Genomic DNA, 19,895 nt, shown 5'->3' on the forward strand with positions numbered 1-19,895 from the left:
CTCCGCTGAGTTCAAATCGTATTTCGACGATGCACCGTTGGATGTTCCGTGGCACAAAGACCCGTTTAACGCCAAAATTGAACCTACTGAAAACGAAGCAGAGGAGCTGGCAGAGTTGAAGGTTTCAAAAGCAATGAAGCTGGTCTTCAGTAACAAAGAAGACCACTCCACCTTCTGGTTGTCTGTTCAGGATGCGTATCCACTACTCAGCAAGAAGGCATCCGTAATGCTCATTCAATTCGCCACAACATATCTTTGAGAATCCGGATTTTCTGACCTTGCGTCCATTAAAACGAAGTCCAGAAACCGTCTTGACGTTGGGAACGATATTCGCCTTGCTGTGTCCAAGACGGTGCCGGACATAAGAGGCCTCGTCAGACAAGCCCAACAGCAAGTATCTCATTGATTGTATTGCTTAGAAAAATGTTTATTCTGATTTATCTTTTAAGACTGAGTAAATTTCATAAAACGAAATCTGCATCTTTTATTGAAGGGCAGGGGACCACGAATGTTAAGCGACTCGGTAGGGGGGCCATGGGCCATCAAAGGTTGAGAAACGCTGCCCTATGGTATCCAAGGACATCTCCACTCATGGCTCGCAGAGTTCCTTCCTCTCCTGTCTCAGCTATCACGTGTCCCTTAATGGAGTTCTCTCATACCCTCTTCCTCTCCAGGCTGGAGTTCTTCAAGGCAGTGTTCTGGGCCCTGTTCTTTTTCTGGTTTTCATCAATGATCTCTCTGACTCTGGAAAATCCTCTTTATCTCTTTACTGATGATTCCCCCCTCTGCTGTACCACATGTCATCCCTCAGACCGGCAAGCAGCAGCCTCTTCGCTCTGCAGATCTGGATAAAATCACAAACTGGTCCAACACGTGGAACATGTCTTTCAATCCTGACAAATCTCACATTCTCACTCTCACTCTGTCTCGACGAAAGGACCGCCTGAAACCCCCCACCAATGTAATTCTCAACAATCCTCTTCAAGAAGTTGTTTCATTCAAGCTTCTGGGTCTCACTTTCTGCCATGATCTTTCCTCAGAAAGCCACATTTCCAAGCTGGCCTCCAAATTTAGGATTTCCATCAGCCATCCTTGGCAGGTTACTGTGTGTTCCTAGTTCGGTTTTGTTTCAAAAATTGTGCTATTTTGTGAGTATTTTTGTCGACGTTCTTTCCTGGTGTTTGAGGCCTCGGCCTTGGCCTAGGCTTGAGGCCTACCGGTTCCACTCGGTGTTCGATCGTTTTTTGTTTTTTTGTTTTTTCTCCCCATTGCCTTCAATTTCTATCCTCCCCATTACCTTCAATTTTCATCCTCCCCACTTTCCAAATATCCCCCATTCTCCCAACTAATCTCTTTCTTATCTCAAGGAAAAAAAAAAATAATAATAATAATAATAATAATAATACCCAACAACAACAACAACACGCTCACGTTCTCCCGATTCTGCTTCTTCTTCTTCCTCCTTAATTCCTCCTCGTCTTCTTCCTCGATTTTTTTCTACATTTCCATGACCTAATCTGTTGAACTCTCTCAAACATTAATATTAATAACAAAAACGATCTTATAATGCTTCATCTTCCTCTCTCACACATGTGGTACTCTTTACTGTTTCACAATGCACTACTCTTCTGCTATTTTAACAGACTGCTCTCATTTCGAGCTCTCCTTCATTCCTTGCCTAAAAAATCCAACTATTACAGCGCTTCTTCTCTCTATTCTCTGAATTCGCCTTCATTGCATCCATCAAGAATTGTGTTAAATCGCATCTCTGACCTAAAACTTTTAAAAACCACAGTTTGCCATGGATGTTCGCTTTCCATCAAACATTCTTTTTTCCAACTTCAGTGCCAACTCACCCCCCTCACCCCTCACTCTCAAAGCAACCATCCCACTCTTCTACCTCCAAGCCTCCCTCTCACCTCTCTCAAAAATCCCCCCCTCACCTTTCTCCCACCTTTCATCCCCCTCACTCATCCTTCTCAAAGTTGCCCCCCTCTCATCCACCAAGCTGCCTCCCTCCACTGCCCTCTCACCTCCATCTCTTCACTCCACCTCCTCAAATCCTCAACTGCTTTCTTCCTTGTCTCTTGTCCCCCCCTCTCGCCCAGCACCACAGAGCCTTTTCTCCTCCTCATTCGGCCCCCTCCCCTCGCTATTCTGCAATACCCCACACTCTTTCAACAACCCTCCTTACCTCCCCCCCCTCATCCCTTGTCCTACCCTCCCCCTCCCCCTCCACCTCCTGCACCCAAAGCCTCCTCCCCTACCTCTTCATTAAAAGTGTGGACCTCAAATATCTGGGACCTTCGCTCAAACCTTTCAGATCTTTCCATACAGGTTGCCACTGACAAACCAGACATTATCTGCCTCACAGAAACTTTCCTCTCCCAAGACGTGTCTGACTCCCAAGTATCTCTCCCCGGTTACTCCCTCTTACGGTATGACAGACCTGAGCCTCGTCCTGGTGGAGGTGTTGCTCTCTTCATCAAAGACTCCATTCCTCACTCTCCATGCACTGCTCTCACTCCCCCACACCCCCAGGAATACCTCTGGCTTCGGCTTCCCCTCCACTCCCACCTCATGTTTATATGTGTACTGTACCGTCCACCGAACAGTGACGACTCCATCTACACCTCACTATCCGAAAACATGGACCATCTTCTATCTTCTCATCCAAACTCTCTCTTCCTCTTATGTGGTGACTTCAATTGTCATCACGCCAGTTGGCTGGGTCTGGGTACCTCTCTCACCTGCCATGGCACCTCAGCAAAAGCTTTCTGCGACTCATTGGGATTGACTCAATCCGTCAACTTCCCGACCCAGATCTCAACCAATGGTACTCCATCTCTTCTGGATCTGATTTTGACAAATTTCCCTGACAATATCTGCTGCTCTTCCTTCGCTCCAATAGGTTCTTCTGACCACGTCCTTGTCAAAGTGGACATCTCTCTGGCTGTTATCAGAGAACCACCTCACCGCCGTCGAGTCTGGCATTTCACTCAAGCCGACTGGCAGGGTCTCCGAGCAGCCATCAAACTGACAGACTGGTCTCCTATCACTACTTTCTCAAACATCAACTCATCCTGGGAATTCTTTCAAAGAAACTTGCTCTCCCTCATGCACAGATTTATCCCCTCTCGTGTTCAGTTGTCCTCCCCTTCCTCCCGCCCTTGGTTCACTGAAGATTGTGGTGAGGCAGTTGTCCTGAAACAACTTGCCTTTGCCTCATGGAAAGCAAACCCAACTGAGGGCAATCTCAGTTCTTTCCACAAAGCTCGGAACACGTGTGTATCTACCCTCAGGAGAGCCAGAAAACAACATCTTTCTCATCTCAAGTCTGAACTCTCAAACCTCTCTCCCTCCTCAAAATCCTGGTGGCGTTTAATCAAATCTGTTTCTGGTGTATGTTTCCCTCCATCCCCTCCCTTACCTCAAATGGCCGCACTGCTGATACCACACGTGATAAAGCTGAATGTCTAAACTCGGTGTTTGCAGCTAAATCTTGTGTCCTAAACCCATCACTTTCTCTACCCACTTTACCCAGTCGCACCCAACTGTCCCTGGACTCTGTATCCTTTTCTCCTGACAAGGTGGAGAGCTTGCTTTCAAACCTCGAGTCAGATTCTGCAACCGGTCCAGACAGCATCAGCCCACGTGTCCTCAAAGCCTGCTCTTCTGCTCTTGCTCACCCTCTCTCTGTTCTATTCACCCTCTCATTTGCCCAAGGTCATCTGCCATCTGCTTGGAAATCTGCTAACATCACTGCCCTGCATAAAAAGGTGCAAAAACAGATCCCTGTAACTACAGACCAATCAGCCTTCTCCCAATCATCAGCAAGGTTATGGAATCCATCATCGCTTCAGACATGAAATCCTTCCTCTCCTCCAATGGCTTGATTTCCAATCATCAATTTGGTTTCAGACCAGGTCACTCTACCCTGGATATGCTGCTTCTGCTCTCCCATCAATGGATGGAGGTCCTCAATGCCAGACAGGAAATCCGAGCCGTATCCCTGGACATATCACGTGCTTTTGACACAGTCTGGCACCCTGCCCTACTCACCAAACTCTCTTCCCATGGTATTCAAGGCCATCTCCACTCATGGCTCGCAGACTTCCTCTCCTGTCGCAGTCAACGTGTGGCCCTAAATGGAGTTCTTTCATCCCCTCTTCCTGTGCAGGCTGGAGTTCCTCAAGGTAGCGTTCTGGGCCCTGTTCTTTTTCTGGTTTTCATCAATGATCTCTCCGACTCTCTGGAAAATCCTATTTATCTCTTTGCCGACGACTCCACCCTCTGCCGTACCATCTGTCATCCCTCAGACCAGCAAGCAGCAGCTTCTTCGCTCACTGCAGATCTGGGTAAAATCACAAACTGGTCCAATACGTGGAACATGTCTTTCAATCCAGACAAATCTCACACTCTCACTATGTCTCTTCGAAAGGACCCTTTAGAAAACCCCCCCATCCACTTTCTCAACAATCCTCTGGAAGAAGTCTTTTCTTTCAAGCTTCTGGGTCTCACTATCTGCCATGACCTTTCCTGGGAAAGTCACATTTCCAACCTCGCCTCAAAAGCCAGTCGCCGACTGGGAATCCTCCGTCGTGCAAAGTCCTTCCTCGGCCCTCTTGAGCTCCTGACCACTTACAAAGCTTTTGTCCGTAGCCTGATGGAGTACTGCTCTCCCCTCTGGGCTGGTGCTCCTGCCTCCCACCTTTCTCGGCTTCACGCTGTCGAAACCAGGGCATTTAAGATCATCCGCATCTCCCGCAATGAAGCTGAGTCTTTGGGCCTCTCACTCAATCACCGCAGGTTGGTCGGTGGTCTTTCTGTCTTCTACCGACTCCTCTCCAGCCTTGCCCCCCTGCTCTCTCTGCGATTTGTCCCCACCACATTTCCACAGGGCGCTCAAGGTCCGCCAACAACCCCCTTCTGGTAAAACTACCAAAATCACGAATCAGTGCTCATCTTCACTCTTTCATTCCTCTTTTTTCCCGCCTTTGGAATAAACGTCCTCACTCTATTCTTTCCCATTCTTCCCTCCAGGCTTTCAAAACAGCTGTTCACCACCACCTCTTATCTTCCCCCATCCAAATCCTTGATCTTTTCTACCCCCGATAATCCACCCAAGCCCACTTCCTTCAATTCCCCTGCTTTCCTTCCTGAAAGTCCCAGTAATGTCCATCTTCTCTTCGCCATGTTCCCCGTCCCATCCCCATCCCTCTCCCTTCCACAGTTCACCTAATGTGTCTGTTCCCCACTGTTTTGTCCCTTCCACTCCCACCCCTCTTGTCTCATGCACCCTTGCTGTGAGTTGTGTGTTAGCTCTCATACGAGCCTCGACAATGTATACAAAAAAAAAAAAAAAGCCAGTCGCCGACTGGGCATCCTCTGCCGTGCAAAGTCCTTCCTTGGCATATCTGAGCTCCTGACTACGTATAAGGCATTCATCCACAGCCTGATGGAGTACTGTTCTCGCCTCTGGGCTGGTGCTCCCGCCTCTCACCTTTCTCGGCTTCATGCTGTGGAAATCAAGGTGTGTAGGATCATTGGTATCTCCCGCGATGAGGCTGATTCTTTGGGTCTCTCACTCTTTCACCGCAGGTGGGCTTTCTGTCTTCCACTGTCTCCTCTCCAGCCTGGCCCCTCCTGCTCTGAGATATGTCCCCTCCCCCCCTCCCCACATATTTCTGCAGGACACTCAAGGTCCGCCAAACCCTTTCTAGTAAAACTACCAAAATCAAGAATCACTGCTCACATCACTCTTTCATTCCTCTTTATTCCCACCTTTGGAACAAACTCCCACATTCTCTTCAACTCCACTCTTCCCTTCAGGTCTTCAAAACAGCTGTTCACCACCACCTCTTATCTTCCCCCATCCAAAACCACAATCTTTTTCTACCCCCGCTAATCCAACCCAAACCCACTTCCTTCAAATTCCCTGCTTTCCTTCCAGAAAGTCCCTGTCGTGTAAGGACGTGAAAGTCCCTGCCGTGTCAATCTTGTTTACCCTGTGTACCCAACCCCATCACTCTCTCTTCCACAGATCTCCTCATATCTCTGTTCCACACATTTTTCCTTCCCTCTCCTACCCCTCTTCTCTCCTGCTCCCCTTCTTGTACGTTCTGTGTATTAGCTCTTATTTAAGCCTCGACAGTGGATACAAAAACAGGGGAGGGGAGGTGACGGGGGGGGGGAGAAAGAGGGAGAGGAGTGAGAGAGAGAGGCAGAGAGAGAGAAGAGCAGAGGGGTGAGAGAGAGAGAGAGAGAGAGAGAGAGAGAGAGAGAGAGAGAGAGAGAGAGAGAGAGAGAGAGGAGAGAGGAGCAGAGGAGAGAGAGGAGCAGAGGGGTGAGAGGGAGAGAGAGGAGCAGAGGGGTGAGAGGGAGAGAGAGAGAGACAGAGAGAGAGAGAGAGAGAGAGAGAGAGAGAGAGAGAGAGAGAGAGAGAGAGAGAGAGAGAGAAAGAGAGGGGAGAGAGGAGCAGAGGAGAGAGAGGAGCAGAGGGGTGAGAGGGAGAGAGAAAGAGGCAGAGGGGTGAGAGAGGGGCAGATGGGTGAGAGAGAGGCAGAGGGGAGAGAGGAGCAGAGGGGTGAGAGGGAGAGAGAGAGGCAGAGGGGTGAGAGAGGGGCAGATGGGTGAGAGAGAAGAGCAGAGGGGTGAGAGAGAGAGAGCGGGAGAGAGAGCGAGAGAGAGAGAGAGAGAGAGAGAGAGAGAGAGAGAGAGAGACGGGAGAGAGGAGCAGAGGAGAGAGAGGAGCAGAGGGGTGAGAGAGGGGCAGATGGGTGAGAGAGAAGAGCAGAGGGGTGAGAGAGAGAGCGAGAGAGAGAGAGGAGAGAGGAGCAGAGGAGAGAGAGGAGCAGAGGGGTGAGAGGGAGAGAGAGAGGCAGAGGGGTGAGAGAGGGGCAGATGGGTGAGAGAGAGAAAGAGGTAGGGGAAAGGGATTCCGGCAGATGAGGCGCCCAGTTTAATGTCCATCCGAGAGACAGCACACATACTGATGAATCACCCTGCCTGTGAAACACCGGGATGACTGTTTATAGCTGGGTCGGGATTCAAACCCAGGGTCGACAGCTCAGAGTGAGCATGCGTACCTCTCAGCTTTCCTGCTGTGATGTGGCAATTCATTACTTCATAACAACTGAAAGCATTTTTTATTCATTGTGATCATCTAATATATTTTGCTTTCCCACATCCGGTATAGAACCACGGTGTCGCCATGGATTGAAGCATGAAGAATGCGCACCAAGTTCCTTCACCAAGCAATCCGCAAAACGGTTGAAGAAACTTTTAAAAATGAAATGTTTAATTACCTCTGCCACCAAAGGTGAAGGAGGTTATGTTTTCACCCCTCTCTGTTGGGTCGCTGAAATAGGTGACCCTTATTGTCAGTAATTCTGAGTCTTTGTTTGGATGTTTGTCTGGATGTTTGTTCGTTTGTAATCAGCATAATTGGTAGTAAACGTGGGCGGATTTTGAGCAAACTCAGGTGCTAGGTACATCTTATGACCTAGTGCTTTGGAAATTGCGATGGTTGCTAGGTACGCTTTGGTTTCCTAGCAACAACCGAAAAACCTTCAAAATCGGTACCGTTCACGCGAAATCAATTCCGAAAGCCATTATCCCACATTGGGTTATGAAATTTGGCACGAATGATATACAGGTGATGCTCTATCAAATATATTCCGGTTTTTGTGATATCTGGAATACCTTACCCGCAGCGCCCCTACAATTAGGGTATGTGTGAAAATTGAAGGCCCCCTTGCGACCAGGTGAGTGCATCGATACGAATGAAACGGTGCAGGTTCATGGTACTCAATGAATACTACAACTTTGCCTGAGGACATATTGACCGATTTCGCTTAGGTCAGGGGTCAAAGGTCAATTAGTGCAAAAATCGATAATATGCGAGAGCTGGAGGTGCCTTCCTGCCAATTGCTACTCATCCTAGGGTTATGGTCGGATAGTCATGAAAATTCACACTAGTCGTCTGGAATACATTGTGCACAAACGATCGAGCCGGATTTTCAATTTAGATCTTTGTTCACCCACAGCACCCCCTCAAACTCTGGGGATTTCCAATTTAAAATCTTATTTTCGGTACTTTTCATTCAAATGGATACTGAGTAGTTATCAGTAGATGGAACTGGATGAGATTTGATATGCATAATCTTAAGGTGATTCCCTATCTGCTATATGACATCCATTTTGCTCTATATCCTATAGTTTCCATGCTCGGTGACCCATCACCGCATACTGGCTTGTCTGTTTGTTTGTTTGTCTGTGTGTGAGCAGGATATTAAAAAAAGTTGTGGACGGACATGGATGAAATTTGTTGGGCAGGTTGGGTGTGTGACAAGGAAGAACTGATTCAATTTTGATGAAGATCAGGATCACATAATGTTTTAAGTGATTTTTTATCATTGAGAAATAGAGCCAAAAACGATATACAGTATAAGCATATTTCAAAAAGTTGTGGACGGATTATGACAAAACTTGGTGGATGAGTTGGGCAGGTGAAAACAAGCCGATTAGATATTGGTTAAGGTCCAAATGCAAATCCAGCCTATCAGAAGATTATAAAACAAACTGTTCACCCTGGTGGATGTATGCACTCTACTTTTCACATGTGGAGGCTCAACGTCACAATAAAAACATTCAGTTCTCAATCAAATTTATGTAAAAACAATAAATAACAGTGCTTTCCAGGACATTGTGTCATCTTGCAGCCAAACATGCATACACAAGACAAGCTCCGCTCCTATCTCCGCCGAAGTAGTGACGCACCACCATTGGATGATCAAGAATAGGTTCGAATAAAACATTCATACCAAAGCACCCAAATAATAAGTGGAAAAGCAAGTGAATTAAATAATGGCAATATGTTCTTCCACTGCAGAGAAAACTTCCACCCCTTTAAAACATATTGTGAAGTCTTACAATGCCCCCTCCCCCCATTACATCATGACATATTTCACTGCAAGGAATTGTGGGACACAGTTTATTTCAGCATGATGGAGGTTAAACTTGTTTTAAAGGAGACAGATGTGAATAGTGCTATTCCACTGTGTTTGGTGATTTCTGATAACCAGCCAGAAGATCTCAAGAGATGGTGGTGAATGAAAACTACAGCAAAATTTGCGCAACTTGGCTGCTTCACTTCCTAAGCTCATATATGTTATCGTTGTTAAAAGTTAATCCTGTCAATTTCAAAGCCCTTTCATTTCTAACACACAGAAGAAGACTTCACCAGACTCATGTTGCTCCACGTCCACCACCGTGGCAATCACACTCTCCTCCTGAAACTGCAATTCGGGACTCATGCTGTCGTCCTCCATGGTACAGCATGTACCTCATCCGGCCCACCCTGTAGACACGACGCACAAATAAACTACATGCTCAAAAATCAGAGCAAAATAATCCAAGCCTGAAACAATCCAAGCTATGATCAGAGTAGCCATTCCTCCTAAGAAGCTGGATGGCAAGTAAAAATCAGAATGAAATGAAGTGGAAATCTCAAATAGTAAAATTGCATAGAGAAATCCCTGTGAAACTTTGACAATTGGTGAAAACTAAAGACAAGAAAGTTAAGAGGAAACATCTTTGTTTGCTAAAACACAGACGACAGAAGCAGTTACAAAGCAAACAAAAAAAAGAGCAATCAGAGATTGGAGACCCTCACCAGGACTTGTTTTGTGTGGTGTATTTTGTGTGGTGTTTGTGTACTGGTGTGTTACGTAATTAATGAGACATAATCAGAACTGCCACTTGATAACTGCTGGCAGTGATGACGGGTATCAAGGCATCCCGCTTTGATTGGATACCTGACTCTGACCCATGATGTTTATTATTATTTTTCAATTGAATTTAGAATGGGATTAAAATAAATTCAATTCAAATCAAATGGAAGACGAAATAGATACACAGGTCCTGCATTGGAGTAATCAGAGGAACGCGAACAAGCAAAGAGCAAAGATGAAGTCATCAGGAGGAACCTGGATTGGATTTGCATTTCAGCTAATACTCCTCTACCCCCAAACCCATCCAGGCACAGCCAAGTGAACCCTATTCAAAAATAAATATAAATATAAATAAAATAAAAAAAAACCCAGATCAAAACTAGAGTAATTCGACTGCACGCAGTCAATGGGTATGCCTCCGCTCTCTCGCATAAACACTTGAGTATTGACATATTGACCTTTATCATATCTGGCCCAAAATCTAATCAGTTAATTGCCTTGTCTAACTTTACCTTTGTACCAAGTTTGATGAAATTCTGTCCAATATTTCTTGAGTTCGGGCATAAACAGTAAAATTTCAGAGTTTGGCCTTGACCTTTAACACATCTGGCCCAAAATCTAATCAGTTAATTGCCCTGTTTAACTTTACCTTTGTATGAAGTTTGATGAAATTTTGTCCAATATTTCTTGACTTAGGGTGTAAACAGTAAAATTTCAGAGTTTGACCTTGACCTTTGACACTTAACCTTCATCATATCTGGCCCAAAATCTAATCACTTAATTGCCCTGTCTTACTTTACCTTTTTACCAAGTTTGATGAAATTCTACAATTTGCTTCTTGAGTTATCACGTAAACGAAAATCTAGCCGGACGGATAACCCGGAAACATAATGCCTCCGGCACCCTTGGTGCGGAGACATAAAAAAACCTTAAATCATTCTGGCTTCCAGACCATGCCTCGGGTCAAGTTGGAATTTAAAACATGTATTCCCATCATTACCAGATCACAACTGTGAAGTTTCACCTCAATTGATAAAGCAGTTCCAGAGAAAACATTATTTAATATTTTTCTTAAATCCAACATGGCTGCCCAACCATGTGACATCAAATATTCCTTAACAACCTTGTATATGCATGCATGCCTTGGCGAACATTTATGTGGTTTCCCCTCGATCTGTCTGGCGGTTCTGGAGAGAATTTTTATCCACGTCTTGCGTAACGAACGCTGGCTCGAAGAGAGCTCCGCGTTGTTTTTAGCAGCGTCTCATGTAGCGAACGCTGCTCATAGAGAGCTTGGCATTCTTCTTCTTCTTCTTCTTCTTCTTCTTCTTCTTCTTCTTCTTCTTCTTCTTCTTCTTCTTCTGACAAAACCTTTTGGATTTGGCTCAATTCTATACAGGATCCGGATCTCCTTAAATACTAAACACCTGTACACATCCTCGCATTGAGGGTGCCTTCTGAGAGAGTCTATCATCAACTTTTAAATATATTCGGACATTTGCTTTAAAGTTTCGAAAAGTTCACGTTACTATTTAAAGATTATTCCATTTAATGTGTTGTAATTTCGTAAATACACGATTTTCTCGTCATGAACAGGAGCCTCCATGACGCGTCTCGCTATTGGCTCCATCAAGGCACGTGACCAAATATCAGAAGTTGTTATTGCCTTCAGGACACGGCTCTTGGACACATTTGTCCTTGTTTTTATTTGAGGGCAAATCCAATATGGTTGCCAAACCATGTGACCTACGTCATATGTGTGAAGCTTTTGCTCCTCATGGATAGGAGGTCATACGTGTAAAGTTTAGCCTTAATCGGTTCAGCTATTCACGAGTCTCGCCAAAACCAGCACACCACACACACCTCACCAAGAACAGGAACGCACACAAACACACCGCACGGATAGTCATTTGCTCCCGTTTCTACCACGTCCATGTGTGCTGTCTACATACCTCTTCGTTTGCAGAAACTACCGACTATTAATATATTTCTTGATATATTGGTGGAACCATAATAGTATATTTATATTAATATTTTGTAATGTTGGCAAATCGCCCAAAATGGAAAGAGCAAACAACGTATGTATTTACCGGAAAAAAAAACAAACAGGATCTCTGTGGACTGTGCCGTCATGGATGGCAAAAACAGGTTATGAAGCAAGGCGTTTCACTCAATGAAGTTACACTTTCTGCACATTACTTCATCTTTTTTTCACTCAATACAATCGGCCGAACAGTAGAAAAAGTTAAGGTTAACGCTTTGCTTCGATGAATACACTAAGCTATAAAAAAATCGCTAATTTGTGAAAAATTTTCGGATTTCACTCCAGATTTCAACACTTATTTTGTCCATCAGATCCGATTCTCAAATCCGATATAATATTTCGATTATATACTTTAATTAGTCCGTGAGAATAGATCGTGTTTCCAAATCGAGGCATATTTGAACAGGCCGAGCCAAATGGCGAATTAGGACCCCATAAAGTGTGAGCGAGGAGTCCGATGATGCGCCTGATGAATGATATAATTAAATAAGTCCGTTAATTAGATCTTCAAAAGGGGTGTTTTAACTCACCCAAACACCCAATTTTCACTCAAACACTTCCTGGGGGCTTTCTTTGTATGCAGCAAAGATTCAGGCTGCTCGGGGCGCGTGCACACACAAACACACATCCTTTTATTAGTATAGATAGAGGTTAAACACTAATTTACCATTTATTCTAAGCCTGGTGTTGGCTTAATGATGAAGGTGGCTAGCTGAAGATATTCGGGTCTTGAGTTTGAGCCCCTGTTTTTTTTTAACCGTTAAATGACACCAGGTGGGTTGATTCAGCCTTTTATCCTTCCAAGGTCAGCAAAATGAGTACCAGCTTACTGGAAACAGGTACTGCATTATCGGCACAGCCATGTTCCCAGCAGTGTGACCAGTCCTCATTTTCATAAATGCCAAGGTGAGCCAATGAAAAAAGCCAAGAATTCACAAGGTTTCAGAAAAGCGATGATAATGGAAAACCTACACGCCAAGAAAACCTATAGAAAACCAAGACGCCAAGGTGAACAATGAATAGCCAAGATCTTGTGAAAAAAGCCAAGGAGTGGTCACACTGGTTCCCAGCAATTGTGCAACTAGCAGCCACAGGTTGCATACAAAATAACTATTTATTCTAGGGGTGCGTACAATAACAGATATTACAGGGGCAATTTAGTTAAACAAAAATGCCATTTCGAAAACGGGAAATTACTCCATCATACTACAATTTGAGAAGTGTCTATTCCTGTGTTTGTGCATTTCTGTTCATTTGTGTGCTCGACCGCTTTGCATGACGAAACCGCTGGATGGAATCAGTAGAAAACCGGTGGTTGTATATGAAGTGTCCTGAGGGGGATAAAAAAGTTTTAAAAAGAAATAATATTCCCAGGGGGGGGGGGGGTCAGGAAGGACCCCGACTCAATGTAAATATTGTTGCAGTTCTGCAAAACCGCATAACTCGAAGGCAATGGCACCCAAAATACAGTGATCCCCCAGGCAGTTCTTTCATTAGTATTAGTATAGTTAGTCCTCCCCTCATGTCGAGTGGGTAAATGGGACAACCTGTATTGCGTGGGACTCTTAGTTAAATCTAATATATGTTATGGCTGTGGAAATTCGCGTTACACCATAAAGGGTCCTCAGGTGAGATATATCGGTAAGTCCATGTGTAGTTAGCCCAAACCCGTTGTGTGGAGGGAATATATGTGATCCATTCAGGCTGCGATTCTTCAGTTAGCCGTTTTTCTTTTGCTGTCGTTATTTTGGTGCAAGAACAACCACGAACATCGCCACAACCAACATCTCAATGATCACGCCATTCACTACATGACGCCAACAATCACGCCATTCACACCACAGCGCCACCTTCCACAACTACGCTACCACCATCTTCGCCACTCGCCATTCAACGAGCACCGTGCGGTCACGATCTCCACGGGACGGATGAAAGGAGCGGAGTGGCAGCAGCAACCAGGGTGCGAAGGGGCATCTCCCGCCGGATTTTCCCTCCTGCTTTTCCCGCGCTTTGGCATGGGGGAGGTGCGATTTGAGCCAGAGGTCAAAGGTGAAAAAGGTGGGGGCCTGATTTTGGGGGAATAATTCCCTGGCCCCGAGCCAAAATTGACTTTCCTCGTCCCCCGCACGGCACGGGGAGGGGGGAATGAGAGGGCACGCCCCTTTTGGGAAGCTTCCAGAAGGGAGGTGGAGCCAGAAACGGGGCGAGGCACGGGGCAGAGCGAAGGCGGAGCCCGACCCTACAAAAGGCGTGGGTGTGGAGAGTCCTGGCTCTTGGTTCGTTCGGTCGATTGTCGAGAGTTGTGGGCGTGAAGGTCGACGAGAACGCCGTTCCCTTGTCCTTAAAGGGGAATTGTGGAGAGTTGTGGTGATTGTTCCTGGTCAGAGGTTCTGTTCGTTCGTCCCCGTCGGGCGGACGACACGTGCAGGCGCGAGGCACGAGCCCAGTGGACCACGCCGGAGGGACTCGGAGTTACGGTCGCCAAGGGCTGGACGACGCGCCAAGGGAAGTTGCGACTTTTTTCTTTTGGGGTTTTGTGTAAATGTCTGTGGGTGGCGCCAGTCTTGAAAAGTAGAACTGTTATAAGTGTTGCCGTGTAAATCGTATTCGGTTGTAGATCTGCTTGCTTTTATTGTGTTTTCTTGCTTGACTGTAATATACGTGCCTTCCGTGCTTCCGTGATAAATGTGCTGGTCCAATTGTTCCCCGTTTCACTGCGTCCTTTCCTTTGTTTGAATCTCCATCTTGCATCACGTAAGGGATTAATAGTGGGTTTTAAAACACCCGGTAACTAACCTGAACCGTCAAGGTCGACGATAACTCCGCTCGGTTATCCCTGTTGTACGGAATGAGCCGCTTAAGCAGTTCGTGTCCGGAGTCGACCTGTGGCGTGGTTCAACTCCTCGGTACGCTATCCGCGCGGGTACTTAGGTAAATCGACCATTCGGCAATCGGACCCTATTTCGCGTGGGTAGAATGCGGACTGAGTTGTGGTGAGGTTAAACCCCCACCCGTGACTGACTCCTGGCGGTAGTTCCTGGAGGGTCACGACTGAATTGTCCGTTCCGGTGGGGGACGCGGTCGCCATTAGAGTCAAGCGGCCGATCGCACGCCGGCAGGGCGCGAATTCGCAACAATATATCTTCAATCCTCACTCTGACCTCCACTTTAACCCTTTCCTTTTCGCCATTATACACAACACACATGCAAGCACGTATGCCACTCAATGAACAATTTAGCAGGCATGCTGTGAGTGCCTCCCGCGTGCTCGATTGCCAGCATCTCTGGCGGGTGTACGCTGCGATTGCCTCCCATGTGCTCGGATAACCTGCTTCTTTGCCGACAAGACAACCTTCCTCGGTAGTTTGTGCGCCATTTTTTTCATACAAATATGCACGCCAATTCTCAACTGACACCTCACTTCAGTCCTCCCCTCGCTCCACCAACCTCACCATCTTTACCACAACCATCTCCCACACAGGGGAGAAAACACTGACCATTCACACTCCTACCTCGCTACAATTTGCCATTTTACTTTGAGCGCCACACGGCGCCGGCCATTACCCTGGGCGGCGCTTGACCACGCTACAAACACCACAAATTACCACATTTCACCGGGAACGTCCCAGCTAAGCGTCATGCTCAATCAACATCAAACCACGGCAAGACAGCAAAGGACGAGGAGGGGACGCGGGAAGGGCAATCCAGGGACTTGATTCGGGACCTGAATGTGCATTGCGGTTCGTGGAGGAGCCCATGGGTAGTGGAAGAAGTCCGCTACCATTCTACATCCAAAGAACGATCAGTGCACGTTTGGGGCCAGGGTGCACGCTCTGGGTGCACGGCTCCATGTTAAGTGAGGAGCTCCGAGCCGTGCTACGGTTGGCAAGCTTCTGAGCTGGTTTCCGGTCCCTAGCGGGGCGTGGCTAAGGCCACTGTGGCCAAAGAGTGGGATTTGGGCCACAGCATGTTACTATCTGGTCCTCGCCCCACCCTTCGCCCGGGGCTTATAAAAAGGAGTGGCGCAGAGCTGTTCAGAGTTGTGTGGCTGCCCTTCTTCGCTCCCTTCATTCTTATTTGCCACAGCCTGTAGGAGAGCGTACGAGTGAGTCTCACCGCCTTGTCATCATCGTACCGCCACTGAACCACAGATTCAGACGAGGTCACCAACCGACCGCATACGGCGGATCAGTGCGGAGCGCACGGTTCCACGAGTCCGTGATCAAGCGAGGAGATAACACGCAGTATCACAAGGTGAAAATGCTCAGGAGGTACACATTTCACACCTACAGATATTTACACAGTTAGGAAAGGGACTTTCCTCCTCATGCATCTTTTCTACCATCTCTCTATCCCGTCTACTGAGAACGCAATAGCCCGATTGTTTGTGGTTGGCTGGGACAAAAAGGAACGAAAATACTGATACACAATCACATTTTCCTCTCGCACGACCACCCCTCACGTTAAATACATCGTACCTCCCACTCGCACATTTTGGACACCATTATCCTTCCCACCTACCTCTCCCTAAGCGTCATGGGCCGCATTGGTCAACTGACCGCACCAGGTAATTTGAAGGCGTTTATCCTCACCTTTTTCTCTCTTTCCTTACTATCAAATTTTCCTCAGGTGTGTGTGAGTGATGGCACCTGTCTTAGCACAAGACTGTAGAAGTTATTCGGAATAACCCTGCTTTGTGTCCGCTTTTGTAAGATTGCTGTATTTTACCGCACCCCACAAATTCCTTACTATCCTTTGCTCTACACACAATAAAACCCATCAATTGTGCCACATACTTTTCCTCACTTGGTTGTAAATAAATGCATTGTATAGAAATGTCCCCAGCTCGTTTTCGTGTTTTCTTTCATTGGTCCAGCATAGCCCGCACCCTAGTTTAGCCGGGACGTTATTCCCCAACAATCTGTGTCATAGCCAGTATGTGCTTGGCAGTTCCACTCAGCTGCATCTGATCTGGTAGGTGACCTGGCTGAAGCAAGTACATACCAAGAGCGTGTTCCCCAGTAATGAGATCACGTGACCTTAAGGTAAACGGTCTTAGACAGAGGACCCGAAGTGACACGGTCGTGTTATTGGCGTTCGGGGTCGATTTGCGACCCGCCGCGACATGGAGTTAGTCGTGTGTGATGGCCTGCAATTCCGGTGAGTCCGGCGACAACCCGAGGTAGTCCACTCCTCGTCATCTCCCCCCCCCCCGGGTCCGCAACAATATTATGCCATAACGCTGTTTCGGTGGGAGGATGACTTACAAATCGTACTCGAACACAATTAAACCATAGGTTCACTTGGTTATGTTCCTGCCAACCTGATAAACTTGTGATTCACGACCTTCATTTCATGAAGTCTTACGGTAAATATCTTTGGTTCCAAACACCCCGAGACGGAAAAATAATAATAATAATAATTTTTAAAAACTTCAAGAATGACAGTTAACGAACCTGGCTGGAAAAAAAAAACCAAGTCAACATCCCAAGGCTTGTGTCAATAGGACTTCTGGAAGAAGGAAGTGAGCTTCATTTGTGTGAAGCCTCATTTCCTCTGGGCATCTTTATTAACTGTGATGATACATTTTAGAAAAACACTGCATCGCTCCACACAAGACAGGTTGGTAGCATGCTGCTATATAGCCCTATCTGCATCATGAAGATATTTGATAATTGAAATCCTGTGCTGACATCCATGGTGAAGCTTGCTCCTCATGTGATGCCAGAGGTTGCTCCAGTTCATCAACATCTTCTTGGTCTGTATCAACTTGTTGGGCTGAAAGTTCTTCCTTGGGGAACGATGTCACCAGAATATTCACCAGGGATGCCTTGTGCCAAGCTGATCGTTAACTTGAGATTTAAGAGACAAACTTGTGATTAAGGATCCTGCAGTACCTGCTCACCAGTTTACAATTTCACAACTTGCGGTACTTTACTGCAAGCCAATTCTGGGGAATTAACCCATCTGCTAAGACTTGCCCAAAAACTAGATGATTTAATCAACACCACACGCAAATTAAATTCCTGCCCTGAATGAATGCTGGGAAAGCAATGGCAACCACCCAGCATGACTCTTGCCTTCAGCAGCACAGACGCTCTATTAAGAGAATAGTAGTTGCGTCTAGGGTCCGAGTTGAAACCCTACCTGGATGGATGGCAAAGCTTCTCCCTTGAAGGCAAAACCGAGACCCAGGGAGTAATGCACGCATGTTAATGGGCATAATGGCGGAGAAGCGATCCACCCAGGAGTACCGGGAGGAGCACAGCATAGGACACTGCACCAAGACAGCTCAAGGGCGTTTATCCAAAACCCACTACAATTACATGAATAGTTTCTTCAAAATAACCACATTTAATGCACAAATATTAACAAAGACGAGAGTGCAAAATAAATAATAGCAATAAAAATGAAAACATTCTACGGTCGAGGCCTCGCACAGGGACGCAAACACAGAGAGTGACAAAATGAAAAGACCCCCCCCCCTATTTAAGTATACAGGTACTGGGCCTGGCCCAGAGCTGGTCCTCGTCGAACTCGGAATGGGGAGTGCTTCCACCAACACGTGAACACGCAGACAAAATGGCGCCGTCACTTGTCGCAGAGCACACAGGCGCACAGAGGCGCTTCTCTCGCAGCTTTCCACATGAAGGCTCAAAATGTCCCAGCCTTCCTCTTTTGAAAGGTGCCACCAGCCCCGTGCGGTCTTCACACCGATCTAGTGAGTGTGTTCTGCCGAACCAGACGGGAACCTTCTACACTCCACACGTGCAAAATGCGTCTGCCTCTCCTGCGCCTTTGATCACTCCCTTTTCCTCGAGTCCAATCCAGTCAGAAACTCCTCTTTTTACACCATCCAACCTTCCTCTTTTATCACCCCCTCTGTCCTCCACCCCCAGGGCATGGCCTGTTCGCCCCTAAACCTGGGAAGGCGAAGCTTCTCCTGTTTGTTGTTGTTTTAGGGACGTGTTTCCAGCTTTATGGCCTTGCTTGAAATATAATAAAAACATAGAGAAAAATCACAGAGGGCAATCATGTATTGGGGGACTTAATTTTACTCCCGAAGCTAGTTAACACCGCACCACCCCTCGTGTGGAAACACGTAACACTTAAGCTCACAGATTCCTTAACTTAATTCCATCGAGATGCTTCTACTCGTCCACGGACGATGCCACACAATACAATGCTAACCTCCCGATTAAATCCTTACATCTACCCTCATTATCATAACAGTACGTTGATGACGATTCATAATGAACTGGTAATTATTATTAGATCACCTGGAACGTAGTTCCAGGAAGCTTATGGGATGGTGGGTCATCCGTCCGTCAGTCCACAAATACTTGCAACTTTATCTCTGAAACTACACATATGATTTCAATGAAACTTTACCACAGCCTTGATCACCCTTTATGTACCAAAGTTTGTTCATGGCATTAAAAAAGACAAAATAATGATCCGGCCCTGGGGGCGGGGGGTGTCTACGGTTTTGCGCTCCTAAAATAGGCCTGTTTTCTTCTCAGAAACGACACATGTAATTCCGATGAAACTTGACTACAACCTTCATCACCCGTGATGTACCAAAGTTTGGTCACGCCATTAAAAAAACAAAAAAAACAACATTGGGTCCATGAGGGGGTGGGGGTGGCCCCCCCATAACATTGGTCCATTTTTACCAAGATGGTTGCCACAATCTAATGAGGTTGAGATAATGTCATGAGGAATAGATATCTGATATGTGAAAGCTAAATATTCAACGTTTTTGAAATATCACGTACATAAAAGTACGTGGACAGATGATTGGTCAGTCGGTGGGACCTCATTTTAATGCCCATCCCCCCCCCCCCCACCTCTCCCAATCTCAGACCTCGTTGTAGGGGCAAGAGACAAAACGTTAATGACATGTGCATAGATACATGCAAGAGGTTGCGAAGTGGCATTTCTATACCACCCCTTATACCACCCTCCTCCCCCCCCCTCCAACCCACTGGATTTTTCCAAATCATAAAATTCAATTTCCTGGTTAAATAGCAAAAATAATACATTTGTTCCATTTAAAGGAAAGGTAAGAAATTGTCGAGGGTCAATTGGTTGCCGTGTAATTGACAATCAGGCGC

General features: G+C 46.4%; 1 protein-coding gene across 7 annotated transcripts in view; it reads right to left on the reverse strand.

Moving 5' to 3' along the window:
- Positions 1 to 19,895, reverse strand: part of LOC147023381 (zinc finger X-chromosomal protein-like) — an 82,575-nt gene that overhangs the window by 47,510 nt on the left and 15,170 nt on the right. For 6 of the 7 annotated variants that reach the window (XM_085888736.1, XM_085888735.1, XM_085888738.1 and 3 more), the window contains one exon: positions 9,245 to 9,361. In XM_085888736.1, the coding sequence (XP_085744862.1) occupies positions 9,245 to 9,332 (88 nt within the window). In that variant the 5' untranslated portion in view covers positions 9,333 to 9,361. Of the gene's footprint in view, positions 1 to 9,244; positions 9,362 to 10,857; positions 11,575 to 19,895 lie in introns of those variants that run through there. The other variant, XM_085888737.1, reaches the window with a different exon arrangement.

The sequence above is a fragment of the Eptatretus burgeri genome, chromosome 7 (assembly GCF_056783735.1).
Source record: "Eptatretus burgeri isolate ZD-2024b chromosome 7, Ebu_testis_v1, whole genome shotgun sequence".
Classification (NCBI taxonomy): domain Eukaryota; kingdom Metazoa; phylum Chordata; class Myxini; order Myxiniformes; family Myxinidae; genus Eptatretus; species Eptatretus burgeri.